Source organism: Lepidochelys kempii, chromosome 9 (genome assembly GCF_965140265.1).
Source record: "Lepidochelys kempii isolate rLepKem1 chromosome 9, rLepKem1.hap2, whole genome shotgun sequence".
Classification (NCBI taxonomy): Eukaryota; Metazoa; Chordata; order Testudines; family Cheloniidae; genus Lepidochelys; species Lepidochelys kempii.
The window spans coordinates 23071566-23088791 of NC_133264.1; the positions used below are offsets into that span (position 1 = coordinate 23071566).

The 17226-nt window shown below is 38.7% G+C and overlaps 2 protein-coding genes across 6 annotated transcripts in view; one reads left to right on the forward strand and one right to left on the reverse strand.

Moving 5' to 3' along the window:
* The first annotated feature begins 2733 nt into the window (after positions 1 to 2733).
* On the forward strand, positions 2734 to 3741 carry LOC140916989 (P2Y purinoceptor 3-like). The gene has a single exon (XM_073358885.1). The coding sequence runs from the start codon at positions 2734 to 2736 to the stop codon at positions 3739 to 3741; it is 1008 nt and encodes a 335-aa protein (XP_073214986.1).
* Positions 3742 to 4380: 639 nt separating this feature from the next.
* MFSD1 (major facilitator superfamily domain containing 1) overlaps positions 4381 to 17226 on the reverse strand; it is a 35554-nt gene continuing 22708 nt past the window's right edge. The window contains exons 15-17 of one of the 5 annotated variants that reach the window (XM_073359546.1): positions 16273 to 16333; positions 11766 to 11877; positions 9891 to 11481 (exon numbers count right to left, since the gene is read on the reverse strand). In XM_073359546.1, coding sequence (XP_073215647.1) covers positions 11422 to 11481; positions 11766 to 11877; positions 16273 to 16333 — 233 coding nt within the window. In that variant the 3' untranslated portion in view covers positions 9891 to 11421. Of the gene's footprint in view, positions 11878 to 12846; positions 12964 to 16272; positions 16334 to 17226 lie in introns of those variants that run through there. The other 4 variants (XM_073359550.1, XM_073359547.1, XM_073359548.1 and 1 more) reach the window with 4 other exon arrangements.

The window sequence follows — 17226 nt, forward strand, 5'->3', positions numbered from 1 at the left end:
TTATGTTAGGGATAGTAGCAGGGGAATTCTTTATCATTCAAAATTATGTCTCAGTGGATAGAATAGTGGAAGTGATCAGAGGAAAATGTTGGCCTGAGAAATGAAAGTTGAGGTTGTAAACACATTTTGTCACTTAGATTAAAGAAAACAAGTTAGAGAAGACTCAGTACATATCTCAAAAGCTGAAAAGTAAATTATTGATTTCCAATACTCTATTCATTGTGCTACCATCTCCTTATTACGGTGTTGAGTGGAACAAAGTAACAATGCCAGTCTTAAAGCAAATATTGTAACATCTTTATTGGCAAGTTATTATTTTGGTATCTAAAAATTAACAACCAAAGACACATTTATATTATTACACATGGTTGCACCTATTATGTACTAGCTACTTTCTAGCCATTCAAGAGAGCAGTCCCTACCTTGAGGATTTACAGTCTAAGGACAGTCAAACAGGCAGAGAGAAGTTAGGGGAAAAGGAGCAACAAAGAGGGACTTCTTATTTAAGTTGGCTAAGTTTGCTGTGGGCAGATGGCAGAAGTGATTCATTAAGAGGGATTTGAATAGGTACAGGATGGTGCTTTGCAGATGAGCTTACGGAGGTCAATATGATGCATAGAATAGTGCTCAGAGGAGACAGAGTGAGAAGCTGACAAATAGGCAAAAGAGGGCACGAATAGAACACTAGCAGAGTGGAAGGCATACGGGGGCAACTTGAAGCTCACTAAGGAAGTAGAAGTAGGAAGGGGCAGAGTTATATAGAATTTTGAAGGTGGTGACAAGAAACTTAAATTTGATACTATAGCAGATGAGGATCTAGTAGAGGGATTCAAAGAAGGGAGCAACATGATCACATGAATGGGGAAGGAAGATGCCTTGGTGGCTATAATTTGAACTGAGTGGAAGGGGACAATGTGTTTGTCTGGGACGTCAGGGAGGTAGATTATTATTGTTTGTATTGTGGTAGCTCTTCTGAGTCCAGTCCTGGAGAAGGACTCCATTGTGCTATTAGCTGTACAAACACACAACTAAAAGATGTTGCCATTGTGCCAGTAATTGCTTACACAGTTTTGATAACGGTTATACCCCAAAATGATTGTGTTCCTTGTGTAAACACAGAGCTTAGATAACAGACTAGGTAAGATTTTTAATGACAGAGAGTAAAATCTAAGGACCCTAACCCTAAGGTTCCTACTCTACATTTGATAAAAGGATTGTATGGCTCAGCTGGCAATGACAAGAAAATGGATCTGTAGATGTTTTGACAATATCTAGGATAAAACACACACACACTGAAATCATATAAAATGGTTGCACAAAACTTTCAAGTGAAAGTGCTGCATTTAGCACAGCGCTAATACAAATACCTGCAGAGTTTAAATGTGTCCCTTTGCTGAGCCCTGTGGAGTGCCAGGACCTCTATGGAACATTCAGCCCCCCAAAACCACCATCCCAGACTTACAGAATTAGTGTATATCACATGTAGTGTCCATTGTGCACACTCACAACAAACCATACCGTTCATGCATTGAAACGCAACTACCACTGCAAGGAGAAGGATAATTTTGGCCTTGCTGATCAGTACTGGAAACTGAATGAGCTTTATCCTAAACTTTTGAGGAACTAAAAGATAATATGTCATTTTTATCATCTCTCTGCTTTAGATCAGTTTCAAATAATGAGGATGGTATGCATGTTTCCTGGATCATTGAAATTTTTGCTGTTTTATGATATTCCACAGCTAATGCTAAATTGGGTCTAAAACATTATAGGTTTTCTTAATTTTCCTAATTAATCTTGAATATTTTCAAAGAAGAGTGACCATGAAGAAACTGGAAAGTAGGAATAAGTCTCTTTCCGACCTTTTGGTATCAGAACATATATTTCCAAACCATAATGAAACCCTATCCATCCCTCAGCTCTTTGGATCTATTTCTACATTAGTAACCACTTCCACCTGTGGCTATCAATCAGCATGGTTTTCTTTCTATGTCAAGCTGTTGTTATGGTTAGGCTGAAAATTTGCCTCCTATTTCAAATAAACTACCTATAATACTAAACCAAACACAAATCAGAAATTGCAAACAGCACTCTATGCAAAATCTGTGCTTCCCCTGTAACAGTTCCATTGTAATGTATTGCAGCAGGGCAGAGTCACCAGATATCAACACCACCTGGGTGCACTCCAGTCCCGAGTATGCCTTCAGCATAGTTAGCTGTGTAAAGAATTCCCATCTCTACACAAAGAAAAGGACTCCTCTTGCCATCAGAAGAGTTTTGTGACTAGCACTGTAGCTGACTATACTACATGGACTCTGAGCAGCAGAGGTGCTTGTAAGTAGATCCTCAACTCATGCGCAAGGTCCAAAAAGAAGCCCCTTTCTTCAATGTTTGCTTGTTGTTTCAATGTCTAGATTTGTTGCAAGTTTTATTTAATTGTCTTGACCAAATACTAGTAGTGTCTGCTTGTGACTTGCAAGCTTATTTTGCAGCAGTTGCTGCTTACTTTGAACTCAAGTAATAAAGAGAATATGTATAATTTCCATAGCTTCTTACATATTCTGGGCACTTTACAAACAGTAATGAAGACTCCGAGGCGGTTCTGAGAGGGCAAGAGACAAGGATAGCAATTGTGATTGTGTACGCTTGTTTCTGTTTCTGGCAGGGGAAGGACGTGGCTTTAAAGCCGCAGTAAAGCAGTGACTGGTGACTGAGGCTGCATCCACCAGGAAGATGCTGAACAAAACAGTGAATAATGCATCGGAAGAAGTCCTGTGCCCCCTAGAAGGGAGCTATAAGCACATCTTACTCCCCTTTGCATACAGCGTTGTGTTTGTGCTGGGGCTTCTCCTAAATGGTGCTATGCTGTGGCTGGGCTGCTGCCACACCAAGGAATGGACGTGCACCACTATCTACCTGGTGAACCTGGCTGGGGCTGATCTGCTCTACATTTTCTCTCTGCCCCTGCTCATCATCAATTATGCCATGGAGGACATCTGGCTCTTTGGAGAGCTGCTCTGCAAAATGGTACGTTTCTTATTTTACAACTATCTGTATGGCAGCATCTTGCTGCTGACTTGCATAAGTGTTCACCGCTTTCTGGGGATTTGCTACCCCATCCGGTCACTGGCTTATAAGACCAAGACTAGCTGTCATTGGCACTGCTATATACTGGTACTCCAACTCTTGCCCAGCTTGATCTATGCTCGCACTGGCTTCATCAATAACCGTACAGTCTGCTATGATCTGACTAGCCCTGATAATTTCAGCAACTATTACCTCTATGGTGTGGTTCTAACCATGTCTGGTTTCCTCTGTCCTTTTCTTATCATCTTAATCTGCTACTGTTTGATCATCAGAAGCTTGATTCAAAGCACTGGTAATACCATCCTCACAAGCAGCGCTGGCCAGGCTAAATCAATCTGGACCATCCTACTAGTCTGTGGGCTTTTTGCAGTTTGCTTAGTTCCTTTCCATATCACTCATACCATCTACCTTTACGTCCGGGTCCATTGGAAAGCTGACTGCCATCTCTTACAAGGAGCTACCCTATTTTACAAGATTTGGAGCACGCTTAACAGTTGCTTTTCCCCACCATTGTATTTTCTTTCTGGCCAAATCAACACAGTCAAACAGATTCTGGAACGGAGACTGCATAAAGTGGATCCCCTTCCTAGGCCTACAGTGAAGGGTAAGGAGTCAGTGGCACCCAGGGGGACTCCTCCCCTTGCTGTGGAATGAAGCCTAAGGAAAGTGATCTCTGAGAACTTCCCTTCATGGCAGATTTATTCCAATGAAGAGAGACCGTAGCAGTTAAAATTACTGCATGCATGCCTTTCAGAGGAGTTGTAAAAGACTCACCTGCACTGATAAAAGAGATACCATATAATGGCAATTCCCCTAATGCTGAGACAAGCTTTGGTAAAGAGAGGCTAGGAGTGAAGACTAAATATTTTACGAAGGACCAGAAGGCAAGTTGTTAGCATTTCATGTCAAGCAACAGCAGCAGCAGTTGAGAAATAAAACTAAACTGCACCTCCTCCAAAAAGAAACAAACCCCAGCTCTCCACTACTCACTATTCTTTTCTCAACGGAAAGGGAAACTATACACACATATGGAGAGGAATAAGTATAGCTGAGAAAGACTCACATTGAAGTCGAGAGGTGGTAGAACTTCCAGTCATTTGTCACGTAGCAGTTCATATAATTTTAAAGCTTCTTAATATACACTACATTTCCAAAGCCATTTTCAGGAATTCCTGTTGCTGTTTCAGTGATTGGACCTACTACTACAGAGTGAGAATGGCCATCTTTTCAGAGAAGATTCTGGCTCATCTAGTAGATTTTCATTATTTAACATTTTAATTTTTTCAATGTTCTTTCATTAGAATCTTGATACACAAGAGTTTTGAGATGAAAAGCACTATAGGATAGTTAAGTACCAGAACAGATTATGTAGGGAGGCTGTGGAAACTCTGTCACTGGAATTTTTAAGAACAGCTCAGATAAACACCGGTCAGGGATGATCTAATTATACTTGGATCCTGCTTCAGCACGTTGGGGGCGAGGGGGAGAAGAGTAGATGACCTCTTGAGGTCCCTTCCAGCCCTACATTACTACAGTTCTGTAAGAGCAATTGTTTGCCTTTAAAAAAAAAAATTCCAGCAGCCACTGGAGTGCTACTGACTTAAAAAAAAGTCACATAGTTGGATGACTAGGCAGAAAGCACAGAAGCTCTACAGCAGTGGTTCTCAACAAGGGGTATGCATACCCCCGGGAAGTACACAGAGGTTTTCCAAGGGGTACATCAAGTCATTTAGATATTTGCCTAGTTTTACAACAGGCTACATAAAAAACCTAGTGCCATCAGTACAAACTAAAATTTAATACAGATAAAATGAGAAAGCAAGCAATTTTTCAGTAACCATATACTGTGATAGTTTTAAATTTTTGTCTGATTTTGTAAACAAGTAGTTTTTAGGTGAGGTGAAACTTGGTGTACACAAGACAAATCAGACTCCTGAAAGGGCTACAGTAGTCTGGAAAATGTTGAGACTCACTGCTCTATAAAACACCATGGATTTGATTATATTAGGCCAAAAATCTGGCCAATGTCTCGGGCAGAGATTGTTGATCTATTTCCAGTTGGATGTTGTCCCTGAAAAGTTGTCTCTAAAAAGAGAAAATTACAAATATGAACACATTTTATATATTGAAGTTGCTTATAATTGCAAGTTAGTGACATACACTGTACAGCACATGCAGCAATTAAAGTCTTGTTTCCAAACTCTTCAATGCCCCATTGCAAAGACAGCTCTAGGCAATAACCAAGTCACCAAAAAAAGCTTGAAGCTTGGCTAAAAGTTAGATTGTGAGCTCTCTGGGACAGTGATATTTTATTCATTTGGACAGTGCCTGGTATGATGAAACCCTTATAGGGATCCTTAGTGGGAAATAAAAACAGTGATAAGCTTGTACAGTGCCCTCAGCCCAACATCCTGTTTGTCCATCACAGATGGGAGAGAAACCAAATAGGCATATTGCAGTAAGATTTCATTAGCCAGTAGCACCCATAACATATGACATTCCATATCTCATGAGAGACTTTTCATCCCACAACAGATACAACTCCTAATTGTATGTTTGACTCAAAACAGCACATGCATTATGGAACAGAAAGTGTCCCACCAGACAGAGAACAACAGTTACACAAGGCTATCATCAGTTTGAATTTTAACATTATTTGTAGTTTCCCCTAGTTTAGACTTAAGTAATTTTTAAAAATAAGACACCTATTCACCTGACCCAATGTTAAAAGAGAATAATACGGCCAGCAGAACTGAAACAAACATTTCATTTGAGCAAGTTATTCAACCAGTGAGTCAACTACTAAAAAAAGCTCCTTTCCATATCCTCTTCTCTATCAACACCCCTCCCCCAACATTTACCAAAACACCTATCCAATAAACAGCTTTTGAAGTGTGCCTACTTGGAGAAGAACTCTCTGGGGGAATTGTATGCATTCTTACATTCCTCATGGAATTGGAAGTGAAGATCAAGGGGTGTCCTGTAATTAGGAGACCAACTACATTAGACTATTAGTGTCTGGATTGAGCTATTGAATAAGTAAATACTTAAAGATGTTACTATTTCTTTTTCTCCAGTGTTTAGTAACTGAATGACTCAGGATCAGGAATGGGATATGGATAGGGTGACCAGATGTCCCAATTTTATAGGGACAGTCCCGATATTTGGGGCTTTTTCTTATATAGGCACTAATTACCCCCCACCCCAGTCCCAATTCTTCACATTTGCCATCTGGTCATCCTGGATATAGAGCCTTTAATCTCCAATATGTTTGTTCAAATTGAGCCCAGGTTGGAAGCTGCCTGGAGTTACCACTATCTGACAGCCATTTAGTGGTTCAAGTGAGTTGGTCTCAGTCCAGCTCCTGGTAGATGGTGTCGCTATCAAACAAAATCACCACTCTTGGCATTTTCCATAGAGGCCAATGATTGAAGGGGCCTGGCAGTTGAAATAGATTCTTACTGCTAGAGGCACACTTCAAGGCTAAAGTACAGGGTTAAATGTGAAGAAGTCTTCACTGTTTTTCCTATTGTGAATAAAGGCTTCTAATTCTCAGCGAATGGCAAGCATTTTCAGTAGCACTCTCTTTACCCTCAGACAGCACTATCCTTACTGACCAATGTTATATATAACTGCTGGCAGACTCTTCTACCTGGAGAGCACCACAAAATCTGAAACACTCGAGAAAAATACAAGATAAGGGCAGATTAGCCTGCCAGGCTGAGGTTTAATTTCCCAACTTTCCCAGGGAGCCAGGTACTCAATATTATTTGAATGTTTGAAATGGTTTTCATATTTTAGAAATATACTATGTTTAAATATTGACAGAATATTAGTCTAATCATGTCGGACATTGATTTTTAAAATGTTGTTTACACGATACACTATATAAAATATTCAGTAAAACCTGGGATTGGCCTTTGTCATGCATTGACACTCTTATCCCACCCAATGGAGTACAGCATATAGTCTCAGTTGGATTATGGTTAGTAATATTACCAAAGTTTAGAGATGAGCACAGAGAGAACTGGAACTCAGCAAATCTGAAAATTCCTCCCAACTTGGCACACAAGTTTGCTTACACATCTGTAACATAGGGAGTAGTATTCCGCTATCTCCTAGTGGTGAAGACATTTAATTTGTAAATATTTGTAAACTACTTAGAAATCAGATAAGAGGCTATGGCAATATTCTCACCGGTATCTGTATCTAATGATAAAAGCAACTGAGGAAGAAAGGACAACAGAACATCCCACAGTGGGAAGTAGGGCCCCTTTTATCAAAAAGGGAGGAAGAGTTGCACCTAGAAAAATCAGGTGGGACAGCAGGAGTAATAGGAAAGAGCTGCACAATCTGACCTGTTCTAAGAAGAAGAAAAGAAGTAGGAGAGGAGACTTTTATAACACTTATATTAGAAATTGTGGCTCACCAGTTGTTTTGTTTGAATTAAACTTGCATTATGCAATAGCAACAAAGACTGTTTGGGGAAATAGTAAACAACATTGTAAAACGTGCATTTAGTAAGTTATTTCTTTCCCATGTTAGCTCTTCTATACAGCCTTGCATAGGCATTGTAAACGAGTGTGCCTCTTCACTGATAATACCTCTTCTAGTGCAGCACTGCAGCTCTGAGGGAAGTCCAGGTACTAAAAAGCCTTAGTACATGTAAAAAATTTCTGTGAACAGTTACATGCTACCGGCATAGCCTTTGTTCTTAAGAGAACAAAATCTAAAGCAAATACGTACAACTGTTTTCATTTATACAGAACCTTTCAGCTCTAGTTCAAACAGGAAGTAATTCGGGAAAGTCCTCTGGCTGGTTTATACCAGAGGTTAGACTAGATGATCACAACAGTCCCCTGATCCCCCGCCTCCAATGAAAAGAAACAAATCATTCCAAGGAATTTTAAACTATATAGATACAAATGCTGCCAAAGTACACCCCAACAGCACTTGAAGAATCACTACAGTCACCTCAGTGGCGAAGGGCCATAGCCCATTCATTTGTTGCAGCTGCCGGACTATACCCACCTTGAGAGAGGGAATATGAAAGCCTCTGCTGACAAAGACATCAAATTGTAACTGGAACAAGCACATACGAAAGGTTGAAGCACTCGTGCTCCGGCCAGCATGTGAGGTGTGTTGTGATAATTGGTCCTAAAAATTAGCCTAATTGTGAACTCAGCTGTAAAAAGTGAGTGAATGTGAATGAGATGTCACAATAACCTATAACAAATGTTCATGGGACAAGACTCAAAAAAGATGGAAAGACTGAATTAGTCCAAATGAAAAGGTCTATGGATATAATTTCAAGGACTGTGTTAAGATCATGCCTGGTAAACAAGGAAGGCCTAATTGTTGGACAAAAAATGTGAGTAGTTTGTGATGGGCTGCATACCTTGTCTTTCTGGGGTCCTCAAAGAGACTTTGGAGGGACAAAGCAGGGTACTGCTACACTGGCTGACTGAAAAACAGGGAAGGAGTAAGCTTCACCATCATCGCTGTTACCACCACCACCACCTTTCTCCATCCTGGGTGAGAGAGATCCCGCCCAGACCAGAGGGACACAGGTCCCATCACCACCTCCATCAGCTCAATCCTGAACACCAACTGGGATGTCAGACTGGCACACCACCCACTGTCCTCTTCCTTCCCCAGTTTATTTCTTCTTTGCAATCCCTCTTATGAGTTTGGCTTAGTCTGCAACACTGCTGTAAGCCTTTGACCAGAAGAGCAGCAAAGTGCAATGCCCTAGAGTCAAACAGAATGTCTCTGGTCTCAAAGTGGCTGGTAAGATTGCACTGAATGCATTCAGTGGTGAAGTGAGCTGTAGCTCACGAAAGCTTATGCTCAGATAAATTGGTTAGTCTCTAAGGTGCCACAAGTACTCCTTTTCTTTTAGAGTGAATGCAGTTTGTCTCTGATCATCACTCTAACTTGTAACCTCAATGCTGAAAAATGTAGGCACAGTACTCAATCTTACCAGTCACATTGCTAGCCTGTGCTGAAGCCCAGGCCACTGGGTCTTAACTGTTATGCTCATTAGATTAAAGCTAGCACAGGTGTGCTGACCTAAGGTGCAGTCATACCTTTGATTGTTGTGTGGACATACCATTAGAGTGCTCTCATGCACTAGGTAATGTTGCCTCAACTCAAAACTCCAGCTTTCCTATTTCTGTTCTCAGTTCAATGGCTTTTTCTGACCTTTCTATATCACTTTATTATGGAGCATTAGTGCATATTGCTTCTCTGTCCCCCTCATTCAACAGTGGTAAACACTGTTCGGGGTTTAGTATAGAGACCTCAGCCTGCTTAGTACCATGACAAGCACAGCATTAAACATCCTTTTAACATTTTATTAAGATGCTATTTCATTATTTTTAGCCTAGATAATAGCTAACATGGGTGTGCTTACCCTAGCTGCACTCACACCTGATTGCACTGTAGACATACCCCATGAGGAGTAAGGCCTCTGCATACTAATCTGTTCACCCATTTAAATACAGCAAACGTTTAAGACCACAGGGAATGTGGACAGGATGCCAATATTAACATACACATTTGTACAGATTACCATGTCAGTTGTGAAATTATTTCTTGGCCCATGCTCTACCTGTACAGTACTGCCATGGATAGCAGAGAGCCATGAGATCGGTGGGGGGGGGAGGGGGAGGGGGGGGCAGGGTCAAAACAAGAATACCTTGCTTCCTTCTTTAGAGGGAGAACACAGCTCTACCCTCCTTGACTACCAACTGCAGAACTCCACTTCCTCTGGAGAAGTTTCCTCAAGTTATCCTGCCCTGAAGCCCTCCCTCCCCAAAACACAGCAGTCATGTGCACTAAACACTATACAACACTGCTTAAAAAGCAATTAAGCATTAAACACAAAGAGCCAAGGGGCCTTATCCATTTAGTTTTATTTACTAAAAAAAGATCAGCATCTATAAGCTTATAAGCAAATCAACTGTACATAATCCATCCACAGATAGTTTATGCTGCTTTCTTCCTAAATGCAGCACAGTAAAAAAAAAAAAAAAGGTTTAGCACTACCATGTGTAAATGCAATCTTCAACAGTAATACATAAAAGTACCACGTTTTGTACTAATCTTCCTGGATGGATTTCATGAGGCCAGACTATGGCAGTTCTACGCAATTCAGAATACTATCTTTGATAAAGTTTGTAGAATACTGAACAAGTCATAGAAAAGTAACTCACTTCCAAAAAAAAGTACATTTGCATATACAAAATTCTTAATAGAACCACAAGTTCCAGATAGAAGTGTCAACATTCCTCAAGTTATTTCTGATGTATTCAATTAATATAACTGTTAGGGTAACAACCTATTTGAAAAAAATACTGGCTTTCCTGTGCAGTTAAGATAAATTTTAAGCAATAAAAGGTCAGAGTATAATAATTTAGCTCAGATTAAGACCACACTTTAAAAGACTGAAAATTCAGTCAAAATTAGTCTACTTTTTCAGTTTTCTACTATCCACTTAGTAAGAAATATACATGTTGTATGAGATTTTAGGGTCCAGTTCTGCTTACATTGCAAGCATGGGAGCCCACACATCTTTGGGATAAAGTTGGTCCTAAAGCCATTCTTCTTATCGCAGATAACATTTAAAACTAGTAGATACTCCACACTATATTTGTATAAATATTACACTGATTGAAAGTTATATATTACAGTTAACGATTTGATAGTTATAAAAACTGTATCAAGTGTCATTTCCACAGGAAAATAGCTCAGCTTTGATTAACACCATTACCATGTACTAGTGCAACTTCCAAGTCTAGCTTTAATGAATATACTGTGTTTGGTTTTTTTAAATGAAACAGCCAAGTTTTTGTAAAAAAAATAAAATCTCGATTTGACAGAATTTAAAAAGGCAGTCATTTCTATTGTTACATTTTCCATAAAGAAAGAAAGTAAAACTGAGTTACTGCAGGAAGTTAACAAGGATGTCCACCATAAAAATGTAGTCTGACCAGACTAATGCCTACATCAAGAATATGTAGAATGGCTAACAGGTTATTGTTTCCCAAAGCTTTTAAGTTTCATATTTGGTTTTGTATGGCACACAGAAGTCAAACCTCACCTAATGCTTCAAATCTGAACTAATGTTTCACATTACAATAGGAGCCACTTGTTGACACTACGTTTTTTAAGGTAAGGTGGTTCCTGATGACAGCATGAGGATTCAAATATAGAACATGGTGCATTATTCTGCTTTTGTTCTAGGTGTAGTTCTTGACTAGTGGGAGCAAGTTTCTGTCTGCATAAACTTCAGAGCACTTCCATCTCTTGACAAACTTGTGCAGAGTGATGCTATTTCAGCACACTTCTGTGTGCCAATGCAGATAAGTAGGAAGAGTAATTATCAGGCAGCTGCAAAAAAGTAAGTTTGAAAGAATGATGAATCTTATTGATAACTATTCTTCACCTTATCTGTCTTTCAAGTTAAAACTATTGATTCTACCCCTTCAGTTTGGTTTTTATTTTTTTAAATTGTAGGCGAGATTCATTTCTAATAGCTACGGGATAAATTTAGTTCCTTCATAAAAACCAATATACTGCCTAGGTGAAGACACACATCAGATGTAGATTTTTATTTATTTATTTATTTTTATTGCCCTGTCATCTGCAGGGAAATACTGCTTTGCTACTAATACCTGAGCTCCTAGTTTGGAGAGATACCTATTCCTTAAACTAAAGTCATTCTTTGGCTGTAATTTGACCAAGTCATCTTCCTTTTGACGTCTGAGTTTTTCTCGTTTTTCTGCTCTGTAAAACAAAATGGATTAAATTAAGAGATGTGCAAACAAGAATCTGTTCTGTTAATCTGATAGTTACTAGAAGTAAAATTAACAAACAGTTTATAATGTTTACAGGTATAAAACTGCAGGTTAACAAAAAGCTAAGAGACAAACATGTGGCAAGTCACGCTAACTTGATATTCAAGAAAAACAGACTATTTTCTGCAATTTTTTTTTTATTTAGCATTTAGAACTTTATTGGAAAGTTACAACATGCTAACTCACATTTTAAACAAAATTCAGACTATGCATTTATCAGTTAAACAAGATTTGATCCCTTAAAATATATTAAGATGATAGCACAAAAAAGAGAAGTGACAAAAAATTGTACTAAAAAGACTGCTCAGCAGTCTTACAGAGTTAATAGCAATCAGGATTTGGTTTTATCACAGAATAAAGATTCAGTATTTGACCATACAGTACTTGTTAGAGACAGCTCCCCACTCCCACTTATTTTCAACTTAAGCCCTTTCCGTAAAGAGTAAAAAAGTCTTGGAAGACTGAACTGTGTTTTACTGCTACATATGATAGGGTTTTGCATGAAGAATGTGACAAAACCCACATTAACAGAGACCTGTTAACAAGTTTGGGAAGGCAATGATCTTTTCAGCACATAAAATACAAGTCAAATAATTGCTTAAAACCATTATTAGGCACAAGCTCTTGACACCAACCAAAGAGATACTAAAGTGCTGCTTCTGTAAGTGAGACACTTGATCTAGTTTATATTGCAAGAATGTTTGCTTCAGGTTGAAAAGGAAACGTTTTGCAATTACGTGAAACTTCAGTTCAGTTTAAAATGCTATGACCCAACACAGTGTAACTGCTCTGAGAAAGATGTATGCTTTGTAACAATTTTTAATAGCTACCAAACATTCGTGTCATCGTAAAATAGTTTACTGTAAAATCCTCGGCATGTTAGTATGTTTTCCAATCAACTGTATTGTCCAGTGCTAAGCATCGAGCTCTAAATACACTATAATTCTTCAAGTTGTTAAGTTGCTGATCAAATGCTCCCCACTTCTGGATGATATTTGCTAGTCAAATTTCTTTTCTGCAAAAAACATTGTAGTGAGAATTATTGAAAACATGCTACAAGGAACCCTGACATTCAGGGTGCTTTATCAAACACAAAATGTTATATTTTTGAATTATATATTGGAAACACTGCACACATCTTGCATTGACCAGAAAAATTGGCAAGTCAAGTAAAAATGTGTATCTGCTTCTGGTGACGGAATGCGTGCCACATCCTGACAAGAGCCTTACATAGCCTCTTCTACTGCTCCTTTACCACCCAAAACAGCTTCACATCTTAGTCATTATCTTTTGGAACCAAGTTTTCATCAAGTTTGAACAAGTTATGTTGCTGAAGTGGGATCTTAGACCCAACCCAAGTCTGCCACATGCCAGTATGAAACCACCACTACCACCAGCCACTGTGGGAGAGATGGTTTTGGTTGGGAGATTTCATTTTGAAGTCATGCATGTGTAAGATGTTGTAAAAGTGTTTTTATATAGACAATACATACAGAAATATACTAGCACTTTACAGAAAAACTATATTTAGTTCTGTAGCCACTGCTACAGAACTAAAAAAGTGTCTATTTGCAATTCACTACAGACAGATTACATATGCAAGTTTAGCACTTCACATTTTAACACTTACACGAACAAAAGCATTGTAGTTCAGGCAGAAGACAATTTATTGTAAGTTAATTTCTGTAACATACAACTAGATACCTAAGCAGCAGCATTGAGAGGGTAAAGGTGTTTTACTGTTCACAACAAGAAGTATCAAATAAAAATATTCATCTGGTTCACTTGTAAGTTATCTGAATGAAGTAGTCATAATACCTAGCTAATTTAGAATTCTGTTGACTAGTTTATCATGACATTAAAACATACTAATACAGAACACATTAAATACATTTCACAACGTTTAATTAAGATAAATTATCTGTGGAAAAAAACCCGGAAAGAATGGACCTTAGAGCTTTATAACTGTCCCATCCTTTAAGTGTCCGCTTCAAAAAAGGGCCGGACTCTGAAGCCAGTTATATCTACTTCTATAGTCATCTCCATATTATCTGAACACCTTAGTCATTACTAGATTTTATCCTCACAACACCCCTGAGACAAGGAAGTATTAACCACCCCATTTCATAGCTGAGGAATTGAGTAACTTATTCAAGATTACATAGGAAGTCTGTGATTGAGCCAGGAATTGAACTCAAGTAGATTTTAGTCTTAGTCTAATGTCCTATTTAGAAGGACATAATTATAAGTTTTTAGGAAAAAAATATCTAAAAGCAGGCAGCTTTTCTTTTGGCAGGCAGGGGAGTTTACAAGTGGGTTGTATTTTCCAGCCATGCTGGATTTCTACATTTGTAGAATAAAATCCTAAACAAGTTTATGTTATGCATCAAAGTTCAACTTCACTGTAGTGTTGTTAATGCCCTTTTGGTCACACTCTACTAAGTCCTAGTCTACACCAGGACATTAGGTCGATATAACTACATTGCTCAAGCGTGTGAAAAATCCACACCCCCTGAGAGATACAGTTAAGCCTGTGGTGTAGACAGTGCTAGGTTGATGGGAGAAGTCACCTGTCGACCTAGCTACCGCCTCTTGGGGAGCTGAAGTACCGTCACTGACAGGAGAGAGTCTCCCATTGGCATCGGTACTGTCTTCACTGAAGCATTACCATGGCACTGCTGCTGCAGTGCAGCTGTAGCTGTTTGTGTGTAGACATACCTTCGGTCTAAATCCTTAAGTTAGGGAAGTTACCTTCCATTAAACTCAGATCGTCAATGACAGTCAAAATAAACTTGAAATAAACCCTGTGTCTTGACAGGAGGCAATTATATGCATGATACCAAAGCTGTCTAGAGTGCACAAAGTCAGCAGCTGATGGACATGCAAACATTTAAAACGTGTGTGTTCAGTTATGCCCACTTTTTCTTCTAATAACTAGAAGCAGGAAACTTTTCAACATCCATTGCACTAGATAAGAATGGATACGAATTACAGAAATGTTTTGATAGCTTCCCATTCACAACTAAAAGCCAAGATTTTCAGAAATAGGACCCTTAAGTTCAACTCTTCAGTAACCTGAAGGGTAGTGGAAGCTGTGAGTGCTCAGCACTCTTAAATTATTAGGCTTCTAAAGCCATATTTAGGCACCTGTTAGAAGCCTAACTTTAAGATCCTATTTTGAAAAAAACGGAGTCTTCATTTGTCTTGCTTCTGATTTTAAACCCAGGTCTTACTTGACTCATAAGTGGCCCCAGATATACTCTGCTCTATATTTTACTTTGCAATGGCAATTTAAAAAAGTATGCCATTACCCAAAAGCCTGACTATAGAACAACAACATGCTACTTGTCTTTTCTTAGCTAGTCACACCTACATAAAAAGGTCACCAGCAAGCAGTTTTAGTTCAGAAGTGAGCAGTGCTAATAGGTTTTTTTAAAATATACTTGGGCTTGTCTACACTCATATCAGTAGAAACACGACCTATGCCAATGGTAAGGGTTCTCCTGGTGGCATTGGTGCTCTAGCTCCCCAATAGGCAGTAGCTAGGTCAACAGAAGCATTCTCTGGGGGTTAAGCCAGTTTAGCTGGGTCACACAGAGGGGTGGTTTTTTCACATCCCTGAACAATGTACTTAAACAAAAGATAATTTCCTAGTGGAGGTCAGGCCTTAGAACTTTCATTCAGCTGGAAGGAACTCTATTTTCTTCTTTAATATAAAGGTATGTTTTCAAGAGTTAGGACCAGCAAGATATGATGCCTGGGCAGTAGACATAGACAGCTTTTGCTTTACTCAATCAGAGGAGGCAGGAGCACGTAATTCAGAGAGGGAGAAAGCCACGAGCCACACAGCAGACTAAATTTTGACTGAAGATCAGCTCTATGTAACTTGAAAGCTTGTCCTTCACCAACAGGAGTTGGTCCAATAAAAGATATTCCCACCCTGTCTCTCAAATAGAGAACTGCAAAAAGTTGTGTATTTTAAAGGAGAACGCCAGCACGCACTACAGTGCGAATTCTGGGCACCCAACTTCAGTTACCAGTAGATGGTCTCTTTTTCATAGGTACTGAGCATCTTCAACTCCAGTTGGCTTCAACTTTTTGCAGAATGAAGTTGTGAAAAGTTATTCTTGCCTCATTCATTCCTGAGAGTTCAATGCCATACCTGATTCTAGACTTTTGGCACAATCTCCCCTTAACCACACTTTTGTAGTCAATTTATTTTGCAATATACTATGTGTATGTTTAAAAAAGAAAGAAAGAAAAAAAGATTTCCAAGTTAATAAAGCTTTTAAAAGGACATCAATTCTCAGCTTTATATACTTACTCAGCCGCAGCTAGCTTTTGCAGTTTTTCCCTTTTCTTTGCAGACCAGTTAAGATCACCTCCTACAAACAGAAGTTATATTTATTTAGGACCTTCTGAAATGTGTCTTTGTATGATATACACAACTAGAAACATCTCTAACTTGAGAAAATGAAAGTCAATATACATATGGAAATTAATAATATTGAGAGACCTTGGGATAAGACAAGACAGCAAATGGACAGAAGACTACAATTCGATATGGCACCTAAATGTCAATGCATTTCTAGGCTGCATAAATAGACGTCAGAGCAAGAGCAATTGGTCTAGAGTTTATTAGAGTGAATTCAGTTCTAAGTAACAAGCTAAGTTCAGAGAAGAACATTGATAAGTGCTAGAAGAAATTACTTAAAGATTTTTAGAAAGTTAACTATTTAGCTATCACCTCACCTAAGTTATAATATGATAGGAACAAAAATTTAAAGGGATAATTACCCAAGAAGGAGAGGAATTTAGGATGATAGAGCTAGGATTAACAGCATGTAGTAAAGAAAAAGTGAAGTTTTAGACTGAACATCAGGAACAGCTTTCTTGAGTGAAAAATATTTTAAACCAAGGAAAGTGGTGGAAGCCCTACAAAGCTTGGGGCATTTACACGTATACAGGATAAAATGCTAGCATGTCCTTGATAGAAACAACCCAATATTAGCAATAAAATGGACTGAATGTAGCAGCTTTTCTCTGGCTCCATCGTTATCCAACCCCAATGTTGAAAATACAATTAGATGTACAAAAACAATCATGGGGGAACTAAGATAATTTGCTTTCTGAAGAGCCAATGCAACTTTTACATATGCGAACACATAGCACTTCAACAGTTACTAGGAGGTCGACAAAAGCAATCTGAAATTTTTCCAAACAGGGATAGGGAAATGGTCAGTGTCTTACTCAAAGCCTAGTATAAATGACCAAATCA

Coding starts and splice junctions, on each gene's coding strand:
- LOC140916989 (XM_073358885.1), top strand. CDS start 2,734: ATGCTGAACAAAACAGTGAATAATGCATCGGAAGAAGTCCTGTGCCCC.